Source organism: Hemiscyllium ocellatum, chromosome 1, assembly GCF_020745735.1.
Source record: "Hemiscyllium ocellatum isolate sHemOce1 chromosome 1, sHemOce1.pat.X.cur, whole genome shotgun sequence".
Lineage (NCBI taxonomy): Eukaryota > Metazoa > Chordata > Chondrichthyes > Orectolobiformes > Hemiscylliidae > Hemiscyllium > Hemiscyllium ocellatum.
Genome location: NC_083401.1, coordinates 142,302,098 through 142,327,487, shown reverse-complemented (window position 1 = coordinate 142,327,487; position 25,390 = coordinate 142,302,098). Strand labels below are relative to the sequence as shown.

Sequence of the window (25,390 nt, the reverse complement as noted above, 5' to 3'; positions counted from 1 at the left end):
TTCCTTTGGTTAGGTTCTGTATATCTGGTTGTAGACCACTTTGATTTACATTTTTGACTTGCAGGACAGTGACTCTGGTGAAATCTGTTTGGCTGGTATAGCTGACATGGCTAAGTAGCTGAGTGGTATGTAAAATCTGATCATTGGATAAAGCCTGGTGCTGGTGGGAAACTTTCACTGAACTCAACCATTCTTATGAGATCATTGAAGTTTTTGCTTCTTGATCCTTGGAGCATCTACCTTTATATGACCATTTCTCCCACTGCCTTTTTCTGTTTCACTTGAAGGCCTCTGCCCCAATTCCTGTAGATGTAGGGCATCTCTTCTCCTTTAAACTTCTCTCAGTTGGACTTGCAGTGCCCATAAATTCTGCTGTCCACTGTTTTCCCAGTTGTAACATTCTTTGCTCTTTTTCAGATTGAATTTGTTTTCAACCACAACTCCCACAACCTATTTGGGTGGCACGGTGGCACAGTGGTTAGCACTGCTGCCTCACAGCGCCTGAGACCCGGGTTCAATTCCCGACTCAGGCGACAGACTGTGTGGAGTTTGCACGTTCTCCCCGTGTCTGCGTGGGTTTCCTCCGGGTGCTCCGGTTTCCTCCCACAGTCCAAAGATGTGTGGGTCAGGTGAACTGGCCATGCTAAATTGCCCGTAGTGTTAGGTAAGGGGTAAATGTAGGGGTATGGGTGGGTTGCGCTTCGGCAGGTCGGTGTGGACTTGTTGGGCCGAAGGGCCTGTTTCCACACTGTAAGTAATCTAATCTAATCCAATCTAATTTAATCTATTTCAATCCCAATGAGCTCTCTTTTAAGAGACATAGATCGGCTTTAAAGCATGTGTGTTAGCTTTAGATAGTTGCAGCTATTATTCCTATTTCACCTATTGATCAGTAGTGGAGTTAGCCAATAGTAGGATGTGGGTGTCACCTAAATGGATTGTAAGAGTAAAGAAGTGTTGTTACAGTTATATAAGGCATTGGTGAGACCACACCTGGTGTATTATGTACAGTTTTTGTCATCTTACTTCAGGAAGGATGTAATGGAACTGGAGGCAGTTCAGAGGAGGTTCACCAAGCTGATTCCAGGAATGAAATGGCTGTAGTACAAGGAGCGGTTGAATAGCTTGGGCTTGTACTTGCTGGAGTTCAGAAGAATAAGAGAGGATCTGATTGCGCTTAATACTAAAGAGGATTGAAAAGGTGGCTGTTGAACAGATGTTCTCCCTTGTGGGATAATGTCGAATAAGAGGTCATAGATATTGAGTGGGAGGAGGTAGATTCAAAACTGATACGAGGAGAAACTACTTCTCTGAGGGTTGTGAATCTGTGGAACTGGTTGCCCCAGAGTGCAGTGAAGGCAAAATCAATCAACAGATTCAAAGAAGAAATCGGTATGTTTCTAATGAAAAGCAAGATAAAGGGCTATTGGGAGCAGGCGGGAACGTAGAGTTGAGACCAGGGTAAGATCAGCCATGCTGATGTTAAATGATAGGGTGGGTTTGAATTGTCTACTCTCACCTCTAATTCTTGTGTTACTATATAAATGAGCAGAAAGAGTGAAGACATAGGGATGCCTTGATTGCAGTCAATGGGCATTGGCTAATACTGTTATCCAATGTTTAGTCTCCTCGATTTATGCACACAAAGTTAAAAGACACAAACTATTTGAATTGAATACCTTTAGATTTCAGAGACATCTCAGTTTGTCCACTTGGATTCCCATAAAATGTTATTCTCAACCTTATTTTTTGGGATAGAATCTGGAAAATGCAAACACTATTAGAAGTGATTTTACAAACAAATCAGCTACTGTATTTTTCTGCCTTTGATGGTTTAGTCTTGAATACAATGGAGATGGACCTCTCTGTTGCGTCTACAATGGTAATGATTCTCTCCAGCTTGTTTATTAACTATTTTTCTTCCTTCAGCGAGGAGAAACTGCATTGCACATGGCTGCAAGAGCTGGACAGGTGGAAGTCGTGCGCTGCCTACTGCGCAATGGGGCCCTCGTGGATGCCAAAGCTAGAGTAGGTGTCATAAAAAGACACTGTAAGATCGTATTTATTATTGTTGCCACTTCAGATGTTGATACTGACCAAAGTTTTTTTTGAAACTAAACAAATTGTACAAAAATGTCCACCAGTGCATACTTTCACGTATTTAGGGTTGTGCAATCCGATAAACTAACCTTTGTTTGTTCCACAACAAAGCAATTTCCTCTCAGTTTAGGTATCTGTATTTGTAATGTAGAGATTACAAGTTCTAAGTCCTTTCAATCTTTATTGGAAAAGCTGAAATATGACATTGCAGTCAATTAGAGAAGACGATAAACCACCAAACCTGATCTTCCTTCTATACCCTTAAGTCCCTAACAGTAGCATTGATGTTCATTGACAAAATTTTATTTTAGGAGCCATGGCATCAAGAAACAACAACAAGAAGAACTTATCAGTAAAGAATACAATTAATGAAGGAGCAATACCAGATTTTTCTTTAAACCACATTTTTGATACCATCAACAAATTTACTCTAATACATTGCAACATAAGTTAGTTATGCATAAAGCATATATTTTGTGTATATTTTTTTCAGTCATTAATAAAGGTGAATTAGCATTGTAAAACGTAAAGTTGTTGAAATAATTCTTTGGGACAGATTTCACAACCAAAGTAAGGGATTTAGGTGAAGGAAAAACAAACTCCCCCCAAATTGTTGCACTTTTGTTATTGATTAGAATTTCTTTGTAATTTCCGTGAATGGTATTGAGTACAGGCAGGAGTTCAATCTTACACACTAAATTGCTCACTAATCAATATGCTGCTAAACTGTGGCTAAAGATTGTTGAGTGAATGTCAAGGCTAAAGTAACAAATCCAAAGCAAGTTCAATTTCAGTAGACAGCTCAATATGAAATTGGCTTTAAAAAAGCACACTGAATAATCAACAGTTAACATGAAGAAGACATCTTTTGAACAAAAGGGTATTGGTTATATCTGGCAATTACTTGAAAATGAGTTAATTATCCACATTTGGCTCCAAACATATTATTTTATGGATTAATTTGAAGTTATCTTACAGAGAAGGGGGGCAATTGTCAATATGAACTATCTTCTGAAATTTATATTTCTTTCAGTTGACTTTCCATATTGACTTTCTTTCCTTTACCATGACCTGTCACCCTTTGTACAGTGTCTGGAGTGTGTCTGTAGCTAGTCATTGTTGATCAAAGTGAATCAGTAAAAGACACTTAAGTTCTCTCAAAGAAATGAGCCCAAGATCTGACAAGATTCTTCTGCATAGAGCAGTGATGACTGAACATCAGATTTGAACTTTGTGAACCTAACAGAAATCAAGATAGGGGAATAGATAAAAGTAGTTGCTGTAAGGCATCCTTGCAGTTTCCTGGTTCATTTCCAGAGTCAGGCATGTTTTGAGCTTATGACAGGACACCTATTTGAAATTGATGGGCTTCCACTTTAATGTGCAAATTGGGCTGCAAATATATTTTTGGAGTGTGACTAATTGATGATTCCACTGAATTGAGTGGAAGTTGGGTTTAAGAATTAAATCTAAATGTGTGTGTGTGCGCATGCATATGTATTTTGTGTGTGTGTGTGTGTGTGTGTGTATATATATATATATATATATATATATCTTCTGTTGCAAATACTCGTTTGTAACTCAACAATACAGACCACAGGCTGAGCTCATTCAGAATCGTTGTCTATAAGTAACAAATGTAATCACAGTTCTGATATATCTAGTTAAAATAAGTCCAGCTTGTTGAAAATACTATTTCTATTCAATCACAAAAATGATTTTATTTTGTTAAATTGTTTTTCATTTTTAGACAATTCTGCTACGAATCCTGCAGGCAGAACTGTAATGAATAAGGGATGTTTTGTATTTGTTCCATTTTTTTCTCCAAGGAGGATCAGACGCCTTTACACATTGCCTCAAGGTTGGGTAAAACTGAGATTGTGCAACTGCTGTTGCAGCATATGGCTTTTCCAGATGCCTGCACCACAAATGGTTACACTCCACTACACATTTCTGCCAGGGAGGGGCAGGAAGATGTGGCTTCCATTTTGCTTGAGGCAGGTGCTACACATTCATTAGCTACAAAGGTAAGGATTAATATGTTCGATGGTATGGGGGGAATACTGAACAAATTTTGAATTGTGACATAATTCAAACAAGCAGCTGTTTAACAGAGAGAGAAATCAGTTCTTTAATGGCTGTTTGGTTACATGCTCAAACCCCTATATGTTAAGTCCTATTTCCAGCTTTGAATTTCTTTATTGGACAATTGTCCTGACTTGACCAATTTGAGGTAAGCAGTAATTCTCTTAGTATATTTTCTGGATAACATTATTTGTGTTTTACTGCCAAGGAATTGATCATGTTTCCACTTTGCGTGTTGTCAAATCTTTCTCTGAGTAATGTCTCCCAATCCTATCATAATTTATGTCCTCAAAAAAATTGGGAAATCTTCCTCATTAATTTGCCAGATATTGCTAGAAAACAAAGAAAACTCACAGATTTTTATGTAGTAGTAGTCTGTTTACCTCTCCATCCATGATTCCTAATTGCTTCTTCTATGAATTGGTTGCTTCCACTAAGTGGTTAGTTTGGGGCATACCATTGCTTGACACCAGGTTCTTCCACGATCTGCTGTTCAGTCGTGGTGACTTCTCCCAGAATGCTCCTAAGTGACTGCTCTCTGCTGTCCTGAATTGTCAGAGATATTTTGCTGGTTCCTTCCAACTTTCAAACCAACACTGTATCTCAAAGAAATGTCTTTCAATTTAATCTCCAAGATGAGTTAAGTTGAAAGTTAATTTGGATATTCTAAAATAAGAAAAATCCAACACTTCCCTCAGTCTCAAAAGAACACCTGCAGCCCAGTGTGACTTTTCCTACCTCCATGCTGAGTATCTAAACATGTTGCCAATTTCAAGCTAGCTTTCTGAAACTGGCCTGTCTCCAGTTGTACTGAGTGCCAAAAGCATTGTGTATGCATTTCCAACACTGAGGGAAAAAAATGGCTTTCTTTACTCTGTCTTGGTTCAGTGAATTTTCAGAGGATGAAGCTGGCAACAATGCTAACACAATATTAATACTAAATCTTTGGCTGACCAAACAAAAAAAAATGGAATTAATACTGTTTTCTCTGAAGGTCAGGATGCATAAAAATTGGAATAACTGTATTGATCCATTTCAACACAGAAGAGTACTTGATGTGTGTCCTTTGTAGAATGGATGCAGCCCCATTACCAATGTAACATATACAGCATGGAGAAAGAATAATATGTGATTGCTGTGATTACCTGTTTTAGATTCTTACTTCTGAAACACCTGACTATAAACCTGTGTTCAAATCAGAGAGAATTGCTTTTAAAATAGCATCAATTAGCAAACAACATAATGGTTCAGAATTTGCTGTGGCAAATTTAATAGGCAATTAATGGGCAAACATAGTATGCTCCTAATAAAGGAGATTCTATAACAAAGATGCTTGCAAAGCTAATTGCAGAGTGGCATACTTCAGTCATCACATTTTTCATATTTAGATTCAACTGTGCATTTGCTGCTCCTCTGAAGTTGCTTTACCAGTTATCCACAAATAATGGTGAATATTATTAGCTCTGTTGTTATTTTGAAAAATTGGTTTACCCATAATTTAATTGTGAACTTCATGTTTTGTACTAAGTGAGGATAGATTTGGTGTTGAAAGTATGTACTAATCTCTACAGGCTTTTCTGACCAAAACTGGTCTTCTCAAATGTGTAAAGGTTGCATACAAATGCTGGAACTGATAAGCCAAACACAAATGATGTATATGGAACAAGGATAGGAGATATCTTGTAACAAATCAATCTATGAAACTTGTATTTTTTTTCTTAGTAGGCAAATGTACATCATGGCCAGCTGTAAGATCATACTACATCAATTTCTGCACAAAATAAACCACACACATGATAAAAACACGCATGGCCAATTGAGAAAGCAGTATGGCTAACATAGCAAGCTACTGTTCCTAGTGTTGAGCATTACTAGAGAGGAAGTTTCATTATCATCCCGATCCTACCTCTGAACAGTGTTCTGTCCTATCAAGGCTCCACGTCAGGAGTCGAGCTTCACAAATTATTTCCTGAGAAAAAGAAGGGAATGAAAACAAGAATAGAAAATGAAAGAGAAAAAAACTTGAAGAATATGTGGGTGTATTCATCTCTGCTTTATATGGGCAGATATGTCATAAGCACAATATTGAAAACGATTGGTCATTTGTGTAATAAAAGCAAAGCAATTGATTCAGACAAATTGTTAAACCATTTACTTTCACAGTCACTTGCGATTAACCTGCTCCTCTTCAATTTATTCTCCAAAGCATGTCCTTGTAAGTCCTAGATTTTTCAAAAATTATCTCATTTCAACTTGAATTCCTGCACTTCTCACTAAATAATTCAGAATGATGAGCTTTAGTTCAGTTCTTCGTTGATAAGTGACATTGCCTGACATCAGGGGCAGAAAGACCGACAAACCTCTCACTTGAGCTATATTGAATCTTTGGAAAGATATTACAGCATTCAGTGTATGTCCATAGCCACCTGGCAGACTTTCAATGCATTGATTTTAGAAGAATAGTTTTTGTGATAGAGAAATGATGCAAGATGATAAATTTCTCTAGAACTGACACTGACCATCTAGTGCAAAGGGATAAAATCATGAATGAGTTATGGCCAGCCTGTTAAGTGGTAATATTTATCAAGTCTAGACACTGGCTGTGACATTTTCCATTTCTGCCACATAAATAAAACATTCAATGTTAAAATGAATACATATTTCTTAAAGGCAAACAAATGTGAATGGAGTGGAGGAAAAAGAAACTACCTAGTTGCCAGGATACATAGTTATATAGAAACTGCATCCATTGTCTCCTCTTTATTTCACATAATTACAGTTGCAAGCCATCTTCACTCCAAAAAAATGTTCTATTACTAAGATTTTGCAAGATTCGTTGTTCCTAAATTTCACAAAGAAAAGTCATCATGTATCGTAAAACTAACAATATCTTATCATTGTGTACATGTGACTATGTTTTTCACTGCTATAAAACAGTATTATTGTTTCCCTGTTCCTCATTTATGCTGTATTCTAAGCATGCCTGTTAACTAAGTAGCAGTTGTTTCCTCTGTCCCCTAATGCAGAAGGGATTTACCCCACTACATGTCGCAGCTAAGTACGGGAGCCTAGATGTGGCAAAGCTCCTTCTGCAACGCTCTGCTTCTCCAGACTCTGCTGGCAAGGCAAGTTACTCATGAACTTCTAAAAGTTCAGGCTGGAAATACACATATGATTTTAGTTTTGTCTACAATGGGAAGATGAAACTAACGCAATTCTGGCCGTCTAAAATTTTGAACTTTGAAAATAAATTTGCAGTTTCTAATTAGAGAATTCATAATTACATTGGTCTATGCATAAAACATTACTCATGGATTCAAAAATTTATGACAAAATCTGGTCTTTTAGGCCACTGAAGGAAAAATTGACATTTAATTTGATAAAATGCTGAAAAAAGTCATTTCAATTGAAGCGAATTTTCCAGTAGCTTGACCTAATTGTCTGTTTTGCATGTTAAAATATTACCTGCATAATCCTTTTCCTCACCCATGCTCACTCTGAAGATGATCCTTTCTAAACCTAAAGCACTTCTGTCCTGAACCTAAACCATATTGGATTGCTGCATGAACAGAAATGGGTCTGATTCATGTTACTTTTTTGCCAGTGTGCTCCTCTAATATTCTGTCTGCTTCTGTCTATTTCCAATTGTTCAAAAACAACAGCTTTTTCCAATTTTGAGGAGCTGTTTCACAGAAGGCTTTTATATCTCAAAAAGCCTTCTGCTTCTGCTCTGATGAGATGAGGTTTTCTTATTCCTGCCATCAAGTGAGAGATTGTTTCATGGTAGGAATAAAAAACAAATTAACATTTGTCCTCCTGTCTCCTCTGCAGACCTGAAACACTTGGCTGTGTGTTTTCAGGGTAGCAGATGAAATGATCATATCTCAAATACATAACAGTTATTGACCTATCATCTGTTTGCATTTATGGGAGGAATGCAAAGTAAATTTACTTTGGACTTTCAGGGTGAAGATAGAGACTCCTGTTATAAGTTATTTTCTTCCAAACATCTGTTGAAGAGTTATCAGTTAACAGCCAGAATGGACAATGTTTAGCAATAGAATATTTAAAAGGCTAAATCTTTGCATTTCCGTTAATTATTATTTCCACACAGCACAGACTGTGCAGGGCTCCCCACCCCACCCTACCCCTTCAATAACATCCCCTCCTTCGAGAGATTGTCACACAAATGACTTATTCGGAGTGTGAGAAGAACATTCCTTAGAAGAGAAGTGCTTGCAACAATATCTTTTGTGCTGACCCTGACTTGAAAGGAGGATGATTGGACCTGAACAGCAGCAATGCCTCTTGTGATTTTTTTTTTGTCTAGGAAATGGACACTTGATGCTGTGTGTAGTCATTCTACCTTCGTATTAGAACCCCAAAAGTATTCAGATTGTGTCTTTTTGTTGTAAAACGGAGCAAAATTGCTTTGACTGTTGTTTTTGCAAAAATTCATGCAGTGGTAAGATTTTGATCTTTGTTCATTCCAATTATGAAGAATACCTTTAGAATTTACTGAATTATAATTCACGTTGTGACATTCTGCTGACTGATGGAATGCAACGGAAGCTCTGCGGTTTGTCATTGTATATAGAAACCATCTATTTTAGATAGTAAGTCAATGCTGCAGGATCTGCATTAACTCCTTCCTTATTTCCATCTTTCGATTGATGTATTTGTGCAGATAAGAAACTGTTTACAGAAGCTATTTGTGGTTTGCTAACAAATCTTCCTTTATGAACAGCACTAGCACTTACTAACAAAGTCAACTTCTTACAGAATGGCCTAACCCCACTCCATGTTGCTGCTCACTATGACAACCAGAAGGTGGCGCTGCTGTTGCTGGAGAAAAGTGCCTCTCCCCATGCCACTGCCAAGGTATTAATTGTTACCAGTTAATAATTCTGTCAATATTCTGAAAACAAAATGTTGTAGATGATTTGATTTTTTTTCTCTGTTTAACAGTAATGTAACTGGCAATTATATTATGCAGAGCCCATTTTAACACATTCAAGTTTAACCTTTCGCACACATTAATGCCTTTATGTGTCTTAACACTGGTCCTTTTTACAAGGTTACTATACTCTTGAGTTTTTCCAGAGAAGATCTAACGACCGAAGGTTCCATTATGTCTGAAGTTTGACAGATTTATTGGGGCCCTTTGTTTACTCATAACAGATAATGCCTCCAGCCCAAGACTTTCACGTAACAAAAAACTGGAATAATCAAAGAGCAGTGTGTATAGCTAGCCTTCGTTTAGATTAGAGTTCTTTTTATTGTTCAGAACTTTTAATGAGTTCAGTGGCAGCTGTGTGTGGGAAACGCTGCAGGGTCTTCTCTCTCTCCTTCTGCCCTTCTGACTTTGCAAACTTTAGGCTGTTTGTGTCATTTTTGCTCTTTGTGCTAAGGGATATGTGTATCGGGATTGTTGCAAGGATTTTCGGAGCAGCATCATGAAGTCAGGTTTAGACAGGATAAGTTAGTTGGTGTTCTATTTTCTGGTCTTTGTGTTTTATTCCATCATTTTGTAAATAAATTCTTTTGTTTGAAACTTGGCAGTCGAACCAGCTAATTTACTGCAGAAATATCCACTATATACGAAGCTAAACCAAATAGCAAAGTTACAGTCTAGGCTACCTGCTTAAAAATATTTTGGGGGTGTGTAGCCTAGTACATAACATATGAAAAAGTCCATGAAAACTGAAGAGGCAAGATGGAAATTTCTAACCCCTATTTAACTCCCTACTTAACCTCTAAAACCATATGCCCTGGTCATCCTGCGATTAAACCGTGTTTCTGTACTGTCAAGTTATATGACAGAAGCCAGAGCAGCATTCCTATCAATGCAACAGATTTCGTTACTTGATAAACAGAAATTGTTATTTCTTTATTCATTCATGCGTGTGGATATCACTGGCTAGGCCAGCATTTTTATCCATCCCTAATTTCCTAGACGACAGTTAAAGTCAATTACATTGCAGTCGGCCTGGAATTACATGTAGGCCAGACCAGGTAAGGACAACAGATCTTTTTGTCTAAAGGGCATTAGTGCACCAGATAGGATCGATCACATCCTCATTAGACTCTTGATTATTATTATTGAATTCACATTCCACAGTCTGTCATAGCGGGATTTGAACATTATCTGGGTCTCTGGATTATATTGTTCAGCTATTGCCTTCCCAGTAGGAGCACCAGATGGCCATGAGCCTCTTGACAAGATACACCATTCAGTTCAATGTATTTTTCTGTACCCATTTACCTTACTGACATAGTCACTATTGCCTCAGAGGACGACCCTCTCATTATAGAGGAATGCCTGTAGTGAGTTTACCCTGAGGGTCACCATGCCTCCATTGAGGGGTGAGGTTGAGAAGGTGGAATCTTCCCAATGACCTCAACTAATACAGGAATTGAACATATGCTCTCAGTGTCATTCTGCATCTCAAACCATCCATTCAGCCAGTTGAACTAACTGACTCACTGCGATATCAAGAGTTATCACTCTCACCTCACCTGGAATTCAGCACTATTGTCCATGTTGGAGCCAAAACTGTAATGAGGTCAGGATCTAAGTGGCCCTGGCGAAACTCAAACTAGGCATCATTGAGAAGGTCATTGCTGAATAGGTCATTGTCATAGAGATGTACAGCATGGAAACAGATTATTCGGTTCAACCTGTCAATACCGACCAGATATCCCAACCCAATCTAGTCCCACCCACCAGCACCGGCACATATCACTCCAAACCCTTCCTATTCATATACCCATCCAGATGTCTTTGCAGTTGTACTAGCCTTCACCACTTCCTCTGGCAGCTCATTCCATACACATACCATTTTCTGTGTGAAAACGTTGCCTCTTAGGTCTCTTTTATATCTTTCCCCTCTCACCCTAAACCTATACCCTATAGTTCTGGACTCCCCGAGCCCAGGGAAAAGATCTTGTCTATTTATCCTATCTGTGCCCCTCATGATTTTATAAACCTCTATAAGGTTACCCCTCAGTTGCTGACGCTCCAGGGATACCAGCCCCAGCCTGTTCAGCCTCTCCCTATAGCTCAAAACCTCTAACCCTGGCAACATCCTTGTAAATCTTTTCTGAACTCTTTCAAGTTTCACAACATCTTTCCAATAGGAAGGAGACCAGAATTGGCACAAAATTCCAAATGTGACCTAACCAATGTCCTGTACAGCTGCAATATGACCTCCCAACTCCTGTACTCAATACTCTGGCCAATGAAGGAAAGCATACCTTTCCTATATACTATCCTATCTATCTGCAACTCACTTTCAAGGAGCTACGAACCTGCATTCCAAGGTCTCTTTGTTCAGCAACACTCTCTAGGACCTTACCATTAAGTGTATAAATCCTGCTAAGATTTGCTTTCCCAAAATGCAACACCTCACATTTATCTAAATTAAACTCCATCTGCCACTTCTCAGCCCATTGACCCATCTGATCAAGGTCCCATTGTCATCTGAGGTAACACTCTTCGCTGTCCACTGTACCTCCAATTTTGGTGTCATCAGTAAACTTACTAACTGTAGGTCTTATGCTCACATCCAAATTATTTATATAAATGGTGAAAAGTATTGGACCGAGCACCGATCTTTGTGGCACTGCAATGGTCACAGGCCTCCAGTCTAAAAAACAACCCTCCACCACCACCCTCTGTCTTCTACCTTTGAGCCAGTTCTGTATTAAGTGACTAGTTCTCCCTGTATTCCATGAGATCTACCCTTGTTAACCAGTCTCCCATGGGGAACCTTGTCGAACGCCTTTCTGAAGTCCATATAGGTCACATCTACCACTCTGCCCTCTTCAATGCTCTTTGTTACTTCAAAAAACTCGATCAAGTTTGTGTGACCTGATTTCCCATACACAAAGCCATGTTGACTATCCCTCACCAGTCCTTGCCTTTCCAAATACACGTACATCCTGTCCCTCAGGATTCCCTCTAACAACTTGCCCATCACCGTCTTTCTTAAACAGTGGCACCGCATCAGCCAACCTCCAGTCTTCTGGCACCTCACCTGTGATTATCGATGATCCAAATATCTTAGTAAGAGGCCCAGCAATCACTTCCCTAGCTTCCCACAGAGTTTGAGGGTGCACCTGATCCGATCCTGGGGATTTGTCTACTTTTACGCATTTCAAGACATCCAGCACTGCCTCCTCTGTAATATGGACAGTTTTCAAGATGTCACCATCTATTTCCCTACATTCTATATCTTCTAGGTCTGTTTCCACAATAAATACTGACGCAAAATACTCATTCAGTATCTGCCTCATCTCCTGCGGCTCCACATAAAGGCCGCCTTTCTGGTCTTTGAGGGGCCCGATTCTCTCCCTAGTTACCCTTTTGTCCTTAATGTATTTGTAAAAACTCTTGTATTTCTTGATAGCACTGTTGACGATACTTTCCATCACTTTGCTGATGACAGAGAGTTAATGGGATGGTAATTGGCTTGGTTGGATTTGTCCTGCTTTTTGTTTACAGACCATACCGGGACAATTTTCCGCATTGTCGGATTGATGCAGTATTATAATTGTACCGGAACACTGTGGCTAGGGAAGTAGTAAATTCTGAAGCTCTCGTTTTCAGCGCTATTAACAGAATATTGTCAGGGCCCAAAGCCTTTGTAGTATTCAGTGCTTTCAACCATTCTTGATATCTCGTGGAGTGGATTGAATTGGCTGAAGACTGGTATCTATACTGCTGGCGACCACTTGAGGCAGCAATGATTCATCCATCTCTGGGTGAAGGTTGTTGTGAATGCTTCAGCCTGATTTTTTTCTACTTGCGTGTTGAGCTGTTCCATCATTGAAGATGAGGATATTTGTGCAGCTTCTCCCCCAGTGAGTTGTTTAATTGTGCACCACCATTCATGACTGGACATGGAAGGACTGCTGAACTTAGATCTGATTTGTTGGTTGTGGGATCGCTTTGCTCTGTGTGTCCCTTGCAGCTTATGCTGTTTAGTTTAGGTAAAAGTTAGATTAGTTAGTTAGACATGGTTACTAAGAGTCTTGGGATATGCATATAGACCTATATCTAGATGTATTGTATCAATATATATATTCTGTTGCCTTCAAGATCAATTTCTCCACTTGAGACAGTTTGCATCATCTCAATTGGTGGAATTTACTGCAGTGTCCCAAAATTAACCCATTCAGAACCATTAGTTCTTACAACTTCTAAATGTTGATATTCTGGAGATTTAGCTAACTGTGTGCCAAGAACATGGAAACTTAGCATGCAGGCACAGCAAGCAGTTATGAAGGCAAATGTTAGCCTTGACTACAAGAGGATTGAAGTACAAAAATATGGAGTATAAGTCTAAAGGTGTACAGAATAAGTGTGTTGACCATGCTAAAATTGTCCGTGGTGTTCAGAGATATGTAGCAGAGGTGGATTAGTTGGATAAAAGTAGGGTTACAGGTATACGGAAGGGACCTGGGTCTGGGTGGGGCGGTCTTTGAAGTGTAGGTGCAGACTTGATGGACCGAATGGCCTGCTTCTGCACAGTAGGGTCCTATGGTTCCGTGATTCCGTGAAGGGGATGGTAAGATCACACCAAGAGTAGTGTGTGCAGCTTTGGTCTCTATGTTGAAGCAAGGATGTACCTATATTCGAATGAATTCAGTGAAGCTTCACTACCTCAGTACGTGGCAGGAGGGTGTTTGTTGTCTTATGGTGAGATGTTGTGTTACAATTTCAATGTTTAGGAGGCGTTTGGATGGGTATGTGAATAGGAAGAGTTTGGAGGGATATGGGCTGGGTGCTGGCAGGTGGGACTAGATTGGGTTGGGATATCTGGTCAGCGTGAACAGGTTGGACCGAAGGGTCTGTTTCCATTCAGTACATCTCTATGACTCTATGACTATGTTGAGCTATATTGAGTGAGCGGTAATCTCATTCTAACATATGAGATTATGAAGGACTTTATTGGGGTTGATACTTAAAGGTTACTTCACTGCTTGGAAATTAAAGCACAGGAGCTCAATCTCAAGACAAAATGCCAATAATTTTGGACTGCAATGACAAAAATTTTCTTTGTTCAGATGATTAAGAATCTTTGGAATCCTCTATCCAGGAGATCTGTGGATGATAATTCATTGCTTATATTTATGGCTGAGATAACCCAGTGGTTGAGATTTGATTTTCATCTTGAGGGTAGAATTCCAGGGATTGGGAGATTTTCTGAAGTCACAGTCCCATCTGCTAGCTGATTGTATTTTCATGGCTGGGAGGTAAGAATGGGCTGGAGTGAGGCCTGCCAACTCTGGCAGTACATCAATCAAGAAGCAGACCAATGCCAAAACAGTCAAATTAAGAAGTCTGCCACAGTTTGTAGAGACACCAGTCCAGTTTTGGAGGTAGGTTTGAGGCCCTGTAAACTTCATCCGCCTACGCTTTCTTAGTCCTGCTTAAACCACCACCAATGCACTCACCCATTACCCACCTTAAACAGAACTCACCAGCCATGTAATGCTCTTAAGCATACTTTAATATCCACTTCAAAAAAAGCTATAATTCTCCTAACAGCTCACAATTATGCCAAAATAATCAAATTCCAACCAACCATGACATTAGTATCGATAAACAAGCGAAGCAGAATACACTGTTGAGTTTGGTATTCAGGCATGCATTTATTATGAGATTCCATTGAACAACTGTGTCAACTAATCCTCTCAAGCTTAATACTTTAAAGCTTTTGAAGACTGATATAAATCCAGCCAAAAGTTGAATCTTTGTCAAAGGTTTTGTCTCAACCAAACAGATATCCTCTTGAACATCACAGAGAAAATAATCAAAGCTCTAGACCTATTTAATACTATCATTTCTAGAATTTACTATTATACAGTACAGAATAAAATGTTATGCAGTAGATGGTGTACTCAAATTAACCTGAAAACATTTTGCTTTCACTTTGCTATACTGCACATTGCCTTCATAGCTTTCTGGATGTCTGAGGTGTCAACCAGACGAACTTATTGTTTAATGGTCACTTTCTTGCTGACATCAAGACCTTACTGTTAGTCCCTAAAACATGTACGCTTTCTGAAGCAAACTTCTTTATTAAATTTGAAGCCAGCAGCACTCCTTCCGCCTGTGTTTTGTATGGTTCCTGAATCCAAATGATGACTCCCCCATTGTTCACAACATTTCTGTGTTGGGGTGAAATATCTCACCTTTCAAAGCTATCCTTGTTCCTGGAGAAGTGAACTGTCTGAAATTCCCACTTAGCAATGGTGGTGGCAGTATCAGTATGTTATGGGCTCACAGCCTACCTGTCACCTCTCATTGCAGAACCAATGCTGGTCATGGGAATGGCACGTTGGGAAAGCTGAATTTCATTCCCATAAGCCATTTTCTAAAGATTGCTTGACAGACTTCACATTTCAAAACCCTTACCATGTTGGGATGGGAAAATTGAGCCTATGGTATTTCAGGGCTTCAATCGAAATGGTGAGTGGGCAGGGAAACAGAATTGAGGCAGGAGAGCATTTAGAATGTCAGACAAGGTTTAAAGGTACTTTCTGTTCTATTTTTTTGCTCCTATTTCTAATGTTCTTATGTACTAATCTTTATTCAGCCTTAATTTCATCAAACCTTTTTTTCTCTTCATACTCTGAAATTAACAAGAAATTACCATTTATGCAGAATTATTTTTGTTATGACCTTAACCTGAAGCCACATTTTTGAAGCTTTCCTGTAATTGCCAAGAATGTTACCTTGGCTTTCGAGAATGAGAACTTTTTTTTTCAACTGAAGTATAAAACTAAATGGTAGAACAAATTCAATGACGATGGATAGCTGAGAAGATTTTTCAAAGGATCTAAAATTGCAATGCTTAAATGGTTACATAATTGTCTATGACGATAGGTTACGCTAGTGGAATGGGAGGTGCCACATCAAACATTCATACTTTAGTAATGTAACTAAATGTCTAACACTGTTTGGTTTTTCGCATGAATACTTGGAAAAGTATGTGTGAATGGAAGTGGTCAAGATATTTAACTTTAGAAAATCTGGTTAAAACATTATAGATATATTTGGATCAGTGATACTGAAACTAGGAACCAAATAAATTAAGAGTTACATGTTAATCAACCAATTAAGCCAATAGTATGATAGCATTGATCAGAACATGGCAAAGGCTAACTGCCTGTGGTCTAAAATTTGTGCTTTTCCAGAATGGCTATACGCCTCTGCACATTGCTGCCAAAAAGAACCAAATGGAAATTGCCACCACCTTATTGGAATATGGAGCTCAGACTAATGCACTAACAAAGCAGGGAGTGACACCCCTCCACCTGGCATCACAGGAGGGACATGTAGAAATGGTTTCACGCTTGATGGATAAAAATGCCAATGTCAGTGCGGCCACAAAGGTAACTACAAAACATTATTGTGTCAGAGGCATTTACCATTCTGCTTCTGTTTACTAGTGTGAAGGAAACAGTGTTTGATGCTGAGCACGGTAGCTGAACTGCCAGATACTTTGTGCCTTTAATTTCAGAATATTTATTTACCCATTGTTTAACATACACTTATGCATTTTTGTGTACATTTTCTGATAGAGCATCATTTTGTAAAATGAAATTAATTAGCAGATTTTGTCTTCCTGTGTATGAACTCAGAGGATTTGTTATAGCGATGTTCACTGTTTGAAATTTTGTCGATCCTCGAGTTGGGCCAAGCGTTTTGTTCTCTATTATCAGCCATCCATGAAATGCATGAAGAAGTAATTTATCTGTTGCACATTTGTACACTGTGCAGAAAGCTCATTAAGTCTGTACGTTTATTAAAAATTGGCTCCTAACCACAATGTAGACTGGAGAGTCCAGACATTTTGTGGGACGTTTTTAAGACCTTGTCTGAGTAAGGAGTTGAGGGCATTCAAAATAATGCTGCTAACTAGACCTCACAATGGGAGATATTTAGCAGCCTAGATGCAATCTTCTGGTAGCTGACCTGAGATGTAACGCTCCAGACATACTTCAAAACTTTTCCAAATCTCGTGGATTTAACAGATTAGATTGTCCTGTTTTGTGGCACCTTTACTTATCTACTGCTGATACTGATGCTGCTCTCAAACTGGAGGGCCTCTGATTGCCCTTAAGACTTTGAGATCCTGTTCTGACATGAATGGATGGTGAGCCATTAACCATTAACTAGCCCATCTGGAGAATGTCAGGTGGTAACTGATACAGAATGCAGAACTCTGATCTCCAGTTGAACCCAATGCTGGTTTCAGAAACTCAAAGGGAAAACAATATCCTCCTCTCAGACCTTGATTTTTCTTGGCAGGTCCAAAAGGAAACTAAAGCGCTGATAAGACTGAGCTGTTGAGGTCATACCAAATTTAATGGCAGGATTTTGTGATCGTTTGTTTACCTCTGTTTTCCATCTGGCAGCTAGGTACATTGACAACCTGACCTGCTCCTGCATAGGGGTTGTAAAAAGAACCCTGTGGGGACATTGCCCAGCACTGGGAAGGTGGGAAGACTGAATATTGGGTCTCGCAGGCCTGGGGAGAGGACACTGATAATAGCAGCAGCAATCGAAATTGACAGGACAGTCTAATGGTTTTCTTGAATGACTGGGCATGAGCACTCCCAGTATTCTTGGCCCTCAATAAGTGTTTTAAAAGCACTCCTGGTGCAGTCAAGCGTCGACTCTCCTGCTCCTCGGGTGCTGCCTGATTGGTTATACTTTTCCAGCACCATTTTGACTCTGTGATCTCCAGTATCTACAGTCCGCACTTTCTCCTGCTGTAAAAGACACTGTACTTGTGTAGCTGGCAACTCAGACCTCCTTTTTATCACGTGTTTTCTGAGTCCTGAGAAATTCATGTAGCAAAAGAGAATTTTAAGTTGGGCTTGGAATTACATCATGGGAACTCGTGATTTGAATGTGTTTGTGAAGTGCCTTGCCCCTTCAAGAAAGGACAATTGCATGAAGCCCATCACTGTACGTTAGTGTTGTATTTCACATTATTGTATACACAAATAATTGCCATTGCAGGGTAACTAGGCGTTGCAAGCTCTTCCATTGCTGCTGTCAACACCAATAAGTTGTACATTTACGGTGTTATGATTGTCATCAAATATGTCCTGCTACTACTTAAGAGCACTACCAAAAGACATTTGACACCAAGCCAAGGTTTGATCAAAGGTTTTAAGGAAATTGAAAGGTCAAAAGCAGCAGGAAAGGAATCATGCAGGAATGTTGCCCTTGGGCACCACCATTCTTATCTGAAAATGGACCCTCTCAGCCATGGTCCCTCTCGTACCAACTCACCCAGTTATTTGTCCTTCCCATCACCTTGCTTGCCATGAGGGATACATTGCTTCATTGCTGTGAGATAAGATATGGACAATAAATTTGGAGAAGGCCTCAGGTTTATAATTGATGATGGATCTTTTTTTTAGAGCATCTTGTTGTAGAGCTCTCCAGGAACAGACAACTCTGGATTTGGTGACGTGTAATGAGGCATACTAGATTAGGGAGTATAAGGTGAAAAAAACCCTTGGGAGCATTGACCATAATATGACAGAATTTGCCCTGTAGATTGAGAGGGAGAAGCTGGAATCAGATGTAATGGTATTACAATTGACTAAAGGTAACTACAAAGGCACGAGGGAGGAGCAGGCCAGAGTTAATTGGAAGGGGAGCCTAGCAGGGAAGACAGTAGAACAGCAATGGCAGGAATTTCACAGGAGGTATAGCAGAAACTCATAAGAAACCTGCTAAGGTGAGGGTGAAATAATCATGGCTGATAAGGGAAGTCAGAAATATCATAAAAGCAAAGGAAATCGTATACAGAATGATGAAGGTCAGTGGGAAGTCAGAGCATTGGGAAGCCTTAAAAACAGCAAGGCACAACTAAAAGAGAAATAAAGGGGGAGAAAAGATGAAATATGAGGGTAGGCTAACTTGTAATATGAGAATATGGCAAAAGTCTTTAGAAGAGTGGACATTGAACTGTTGGAAAATGAGGCTGGAGAATTATTTATGGAGAACAAAGACGTCACAGGGGAACTGAATAGGTACTTTGAATCAATCCTCACAATGGAAGACATCAGTAGCACACCAGAACTTCAAGATAGTCAGGGGACAGAGGTGAATGTAGTGACCATCCCTAAAAAGAAGGTGCTGCAAGTCATGTTGCGGCTGTATAGAACTTTAGTTTGGCCACATTTGGAATATTGCATACAGTTCTGGTCACTACACTACCAGAAAGATGTGGAGGCTTTGGCGACGGTACAGAAATGGTTTACCCGGATGTTGCTTGGTTTGAAGGAAGTTAGCTATGAGTAGAGATTGGACAATCCTGAACATTAGAGTCTGAGCGGCAAACTGATAGAGGTTTACAAAATTTTGAGAGATGTAGATCGAATAGATAGTCGGAGTCTGTTTTTCCACCAGAGTTGAAATGCCAGTTACTAGGTTTAAGGTAAAATCGAAAAAATCTGATGGAGATGTGGGAGGCAAGTTTTTTTTCACAGAGTGTGGTATGTGCCTGGAATGCATTGCCAGAGAAGGTGGTGAAAGCAGGTATAATAGCAACATTTAATAGGCATCTTGACAGGTACATGCATAGGCAGGGAATAGAGGAGTATGGACCACGTGGAAGCATAAGGCTTTAGATCAGAAAGGCACCAAATGTTGGCACAGACTTGGTGGGCTGAAGGACCTTTTCCTTTGCTGTACTGTTAGCCTGATCTCAGTCATTGGTAAGATTTTAGAATCCATTATTCAGGATGAGATTGCAGATTACTTGAAAGTGCTTGGTAAAATAGGGTTTTGTCAATGGGAGGTAATGCCTGAAAAATCTGTCAGAATTCTTTCTGGAGGTAATGAACAATTTAGACAAGGGAAAGCCAGTGGACATGATCTGTTTGGATTTCAAGAAGGTCTTTGACAAGCTGCCTCCCAAGAGGCTACTAAATAAGATGAGTTAGGGCAAGGTACTGGCATGGACAACAGATTGGCTGACTGGCAGAAGGCAGAGAGTGGGAATAAAGGAGTCTTTTTGAGGATGGCAGCTGGTAACTAGTGGAGCACCTCACTGGTTATGTTGGGACCACCACGTTATACATTAGTGATCTGGATGAAAGAACTGGTGGCATTGTTGCTAAGTTTGCAGATGACACAAAGATAGGTGAAAGGGCAAGTGGTGTTGAAGAGGCAGGAAGGCTGCAGAAGGACTCAGGTTTCACCAGTGGGCAAAGAAGTGCAGACATAATCTAATGTGGGAAAGTGTGAAGTTATATACTTTGGTTCCGAAGAGTAGATGCATAGGCTATATTTTAAATTGGGAAAGGCTTTGGAAATCTGAAGCACACAGAGACTTGGGAGTCCTAGTTCAGGATTCTCTTAAGGTTAACATATAGGTTCAGTTGGTAGTTGGGAAAGTGAATGCAATGTTAACATTCATTTCAAGAGGTCTAGAAGAGAGCGGAAATGTACTGCTCAGATTGTATAAGGTTCTAGTCCGACCACGTTTGGAATAATGAGAGTGTTTTTGGGTCCTCTGGGAAGGATGTGCTGCCATTGGAGAGGGTCCAAAGGAGGTTTACAAGAATGATGATGAGCTTGTCATATGAAGAGTGTTTGACGCCTCTGGGTCTATACTCAATAGAAGTTGGAAAGGTGAGGGGGAATTTCATTGAATACTGACAAAAGTTACAGAATACTGGGAAGCCTGGCTAGAGTGGATGGGGAGAAGTTGTTTCCACTGCTAGGAGAGATTAGACACAAGGACACAGCCTCAGAATGAAGGGATGACCCTTTAGAACTGAGATGAGGAGGAATTTCTTCATCCAGAGGGTGGTTTTTCTGTGGAACTCAGCTACAGAAAGCTGTGGAGATCAGGTTATTAAGTGTACTTAAGACAGAGATAACTAGGTCTTGATTAGTAAGGAGATCAAAGGTTACAGGGAGAAAGCAGAGAATGGGATTGAGAAACAATCAAATGGTGAAGCAAATGCGATGGTCCAAAAAGCCTAATTCTGTTCTTATATTTTACAGCATTATGGACCAGAGGCTAGTCAGATGTCCATTGGATTCTGGATCAGTGGTGCTGGAACAGCACAGCAGTTCAGGCAGCATCCAAAGTGCAGCGAAATCAACGTTTCGGGCAAAAGCCCTTCATCAGGAATAAAGGCAGTGAGTCTGAAGCCCCATGACTTGTCCGGACTTGTCCGACCTGCCTAGCTCCTTTTCCACCTATCCACTCCACCCTCTCCTCCCTGATCTATCACCTTCATCCCCTCCCCCACTCACCCATTGTACTCTATGCTACTTTCTCCCCACCCCCACCCTCCTCTAGCTTATCTCTCCACGCTTCAGGTTCACTGCCTTTATTCTTGATGAACGGCTTTTGCCCGAAACGTCGATTTCGCTGCACTTTGGATGCTGCCTGAACTGCTGTGCTCTTCCAGCACCACTGATCCAGAATCTGGTTTCCAGCATCTGCAGTCATTGTTTTTACGTAGATGTCCATTCTAATCTAGAGGAAACAAGACCAAGGATAAAGTGCACAGCAGCAGATAACCTGAGGTTAGGGAAGATTTGGGCAATGTTCAAGGGATGGAAATAGGCAGTCATGGTAATGTTGTAAGTATGTAGTTAGAAGCTCAACTCAGGGTCAAGAATGACACAAGATTGCAAATAATCTGGTTCAGCTTCAGTTAGTTGTTACGGAGTGGCAAGGAATTGATGGCTAAGGACTGAAGACAAGAATTTTGGTATTCACAGTATTATTTGAAGTAAATTTCTGTTCATCCAGCAGTGGATGTCAGTCAAACCATCAGGCAATTTGGCAACAGAACAGTAATTAAGGAAAGTGGTGCTGACACAGAGTCTATATCAGCATGTGTGTGGAAGTGATGCTGTTTATTTTTCCTGGGTTACATAGTTAAATGGTAATACCTTGATAAGAAATGGGGTGTGGCAAGGAAATACCTTGGGGGATATCAAAGGTAACAAGAGTGGTATAGGAAGGGAAGCCATTGCAATTGATTCCCTGGCTACCATTCAATAAGTAAGAATGGAAGAAGGTGAGAGTAGTCCCACTGTGCTGTGTAACAATGAAAGGTCTTGCAGGGCCATGATGTGATTAACTCTTTCCAAGGCTAAAAACAGGTTGAAGGGGATAAGGAGGGAAAATTTACCATTGTCACAGTCATGTAAGAGGCCATTTGTGATTTTGATTAAAACAAAGCCGTTTTGGTATTCTGGTGGCTGGAAAGCTATTTGGAGGGATTTGGACATGAAATTCTGGGAAAACTGAGCACTAGATTTTGGTGTCAAGGACTTTCCAAGGGAGCATTCTCCCACCACCTGGCACCCAATATTCAAATCCTTGTCTTTATTTTATTAGGCGATGTGTTCCGCAAAAATATCCCTGTTTCTCGATTTCACATCACCATGTGTTGTTTGTTCAGTTGGACACACATGGCCATTGATCACATTTTTGGTCCCATAATGAAAAATGATGCAGAAAATAGAGAGTAAAAATCTATCTGTGGCACTCACTTATACCTTTTAAGATATATCATAGCAAGAAGTTTGAGTAGTTATTACATTCTTGCTACCAGCAAGTCCTTGACTGACCTTGTAGGTGAGGTGATTGAGCAGGACCATTTTGCATCATCCCCAGGGCCATTTATCTCTCCATTCAATAGCCAGACCATTGACAACTGGTGAAACCAGCAGTCTATTATGTGAATCCCAAGAGATAATACCAGTTAAGATATTCAGCCTTATGCTTCCATTGGGACTGCAGTACCCCAAATTTATAGCTTCAGGTATTTTTTTAAAATTAAAACATTGGTTTGTAATACATATTTATGAAAACCATAATGATTTTAGAAAGATGTACAGCTGACACTTAATGGAATGCCTTTGGACAAGTTTATTGCTGTCATTTGTCTTGCATGAGAAAATTCAAAACAACTGTAACAGTTTGACTTGGAGGTTACCCTCAATATCTGGCATGAAGAATCCATTGAAATTTCAAACTCTGAGGAGTCAAATTTTCAGAATAAAAATGAGAGTTCATGTGTAACTTCTTTGTTTTAGAATTCACTCTTTAGAAGCTTTTGAGTGTGAATAAACAGGAAAGTAGGTTGGTTGTGTTATTAAAATCAATCAATTTGTCTTTTCTTAACATTTGATTAAATTATTCCATTCTGACTCCAAACCTTTCAGCTTTTTCTAGTCAGCTTAAAGATTATTAAAATGCAAATTAAGTACAAAGTGCATATTCTTCAGGGGCATATCCTGTAAATCTTAATGAAAGTACTGTGGCTGAAAGATTAAACTTCTGACCTTCTGGTAAGTCAATAACTGGATTGTGTGCTTAATTAGAGGAGTATTTATAGGAATGAATCATCTCACTTACTGTACTCCTCATCATCTGGAAGATAAAACCAAAAGATGAGCAACTTTCTGTTGCAATAGTTTCAAAACATCAGCCTACCATGCCAACATTTTGAAATTCACTCATTCGTCCCTGCAACCCCTGATTGTGGCACCATTGTGAACAGAAAGTTTTTGTTCACAGTCATATTCTTCTTAGGCTAGTTAGTGTTGGTCTGGTTATTCCAGGCACCGCTCCCAGCTTCACACACGACCGGCTACCACCCATAATGTGTCCATCTGCTGTTTTTGGACGAGAATGATAGGTGCCAGAAGTGACAGATTTTCTGATCTGCTAAATTGCAAGCTGCAGTGGAAAACCAGTTTGGCACCTTAGTAAAATCTGAGGCCTGAGTATTTTAGTTGTCTGTTACTGAATTTTTAAAGGAAAACATGGATTACTATTTGAAAAGATTGTGATTTCTTTATTTCAGCACAGCTTGTGGGCCAAGTGAAAAAGGAGTGTATCCCCCAAAACCAAAACAAAGTTATTAGTCTGTGCAGAAATTATAGGTATTCTTGATCATCAACCACACTTCCAACAATTTTTGCCATACTCTTTTATTGATATTTGTTTTGGATCCATGCCAATCTTCCTCAGATGCTCATCTCTGCCTTTGATTTCTCCTCATTCCCAATCAATCTCTTCTTTGACACAGCAAATCGTGCTGTATCCACTCTTCACCTCAGTCATATTATACTTACCTGCTTCTGGGCTGCACCCTCTTTTGCAATGTTCCCACCATTACAGAGCGAAGCCTGTCAATTCAGCTGCCTCAAAGCAGTAGTCATAGTTAAACAAGTTATGCCATCATCGGAGGTGAAACTCCATGTCCATAAGTTCTAAGGACATTACCAAGACTTCTCTTACTACTACCATCCTCAACCCATTTAGTTTGTAAGTCCTGTCCTGTTAAAACAAAAATCAGTACCATTACTCTGATCCTCATAGTTGTGTATTTCTTTCCTCACTTGTCTACATTTCTCTTCCTGTATTCACATCCACTATTCATCTGTCTATAGTGAACTCCCAATGGAGAAGTGCCTGCAGTATGTTGTTTTGAACGGTACAGATTCCTATGGTAAATGTGAGAAAATGTTGTTCTCAGCTGCCCTGGAGGATGACCTGAATAATGCTTTCAATGGATGTAGCAATGATTAAAGCTATGGGACTTCTATGTGATATGCAGAAAGTAAACAAAACAGCAGAGATAGCTTTAGAAAATTATGTGATGGGATTAGAAAGGGAATAATAAATCATTAAGTTTATAAAGGAATCCTAGGAGTCCGTTTTTTTTAAATAAAGTGGTCTCTTGCTTTTTAAGTAAACTAATCATGACATTTCTTTCATGTGTCTATTCTTAGAGTGGATTGTCAGCACTGCATTTGGCAGCTCAGGAGGATAAGGTCAATGTTGCAGAAATTCTGGTAAAACGAGGTGCAAATCTTGATGCACAGACTAAGGTACTACAGCACAGAATTTATCTTCTTAATTTGTTTTATCATTGTTTGTTTTCACAGCTCTTCATAATGTTTTAAATATGCTATAGGTATTGGTAATGATGGCGAACTTCTGAACATGTATAATGTACATTTTATATAGCCTGATATAGCCTAGTTTCTTATTCTCTCTCTTTGGCCACAATTTTTTCTGAATACTGGGAGCAAGGTTCTAATGTGTCTGTCACATTCTGGTGCCACGTTCAAGTTATAATTCTTTCTGTGAGAGTTTTGGCTGTTAGTGGAATGAGGATGTCATTG

The 25,390-nt window shown here is 39.6% G+C and overlaps 1 protein-coding gene across 1 annotated transcript in view; it reads left to right on the top strand.

Moving 5' to 3' along the window:
• Positions 1–25,390, top strand: part of ank2b (ankyrin 2b, neuronal) — a 399,789-nt gene that overhangs the window by 224,925 nt on the left and 149,474 nt on the right. The window contains exons 14-19 of the mRNA XM_060826565.1: positions 1,930–2,028; positions 3,930–4,127; positions 7,212–7,314; positions 8,954–9,066; positions 16,393–16,590; positions 24,995–25,093. Of these exons, the coding sequence (XP_060682548.1) occupies positions 1,930–2,028; positions 3,930–4,127; positions 7,212–7,314; positions 8,954–9,066; positions 16,393–16,590; positions 24,995–25,093 (810 nt within the window). The remainder of the gene's footprint in view (positions 1–1,929; positions 2,029–3,929; positions 4,128–7,211; positions 7,315–8,953; positions 9,067–16,392; positions 16,591–24,994; positions 25,094–25,390) is intronic.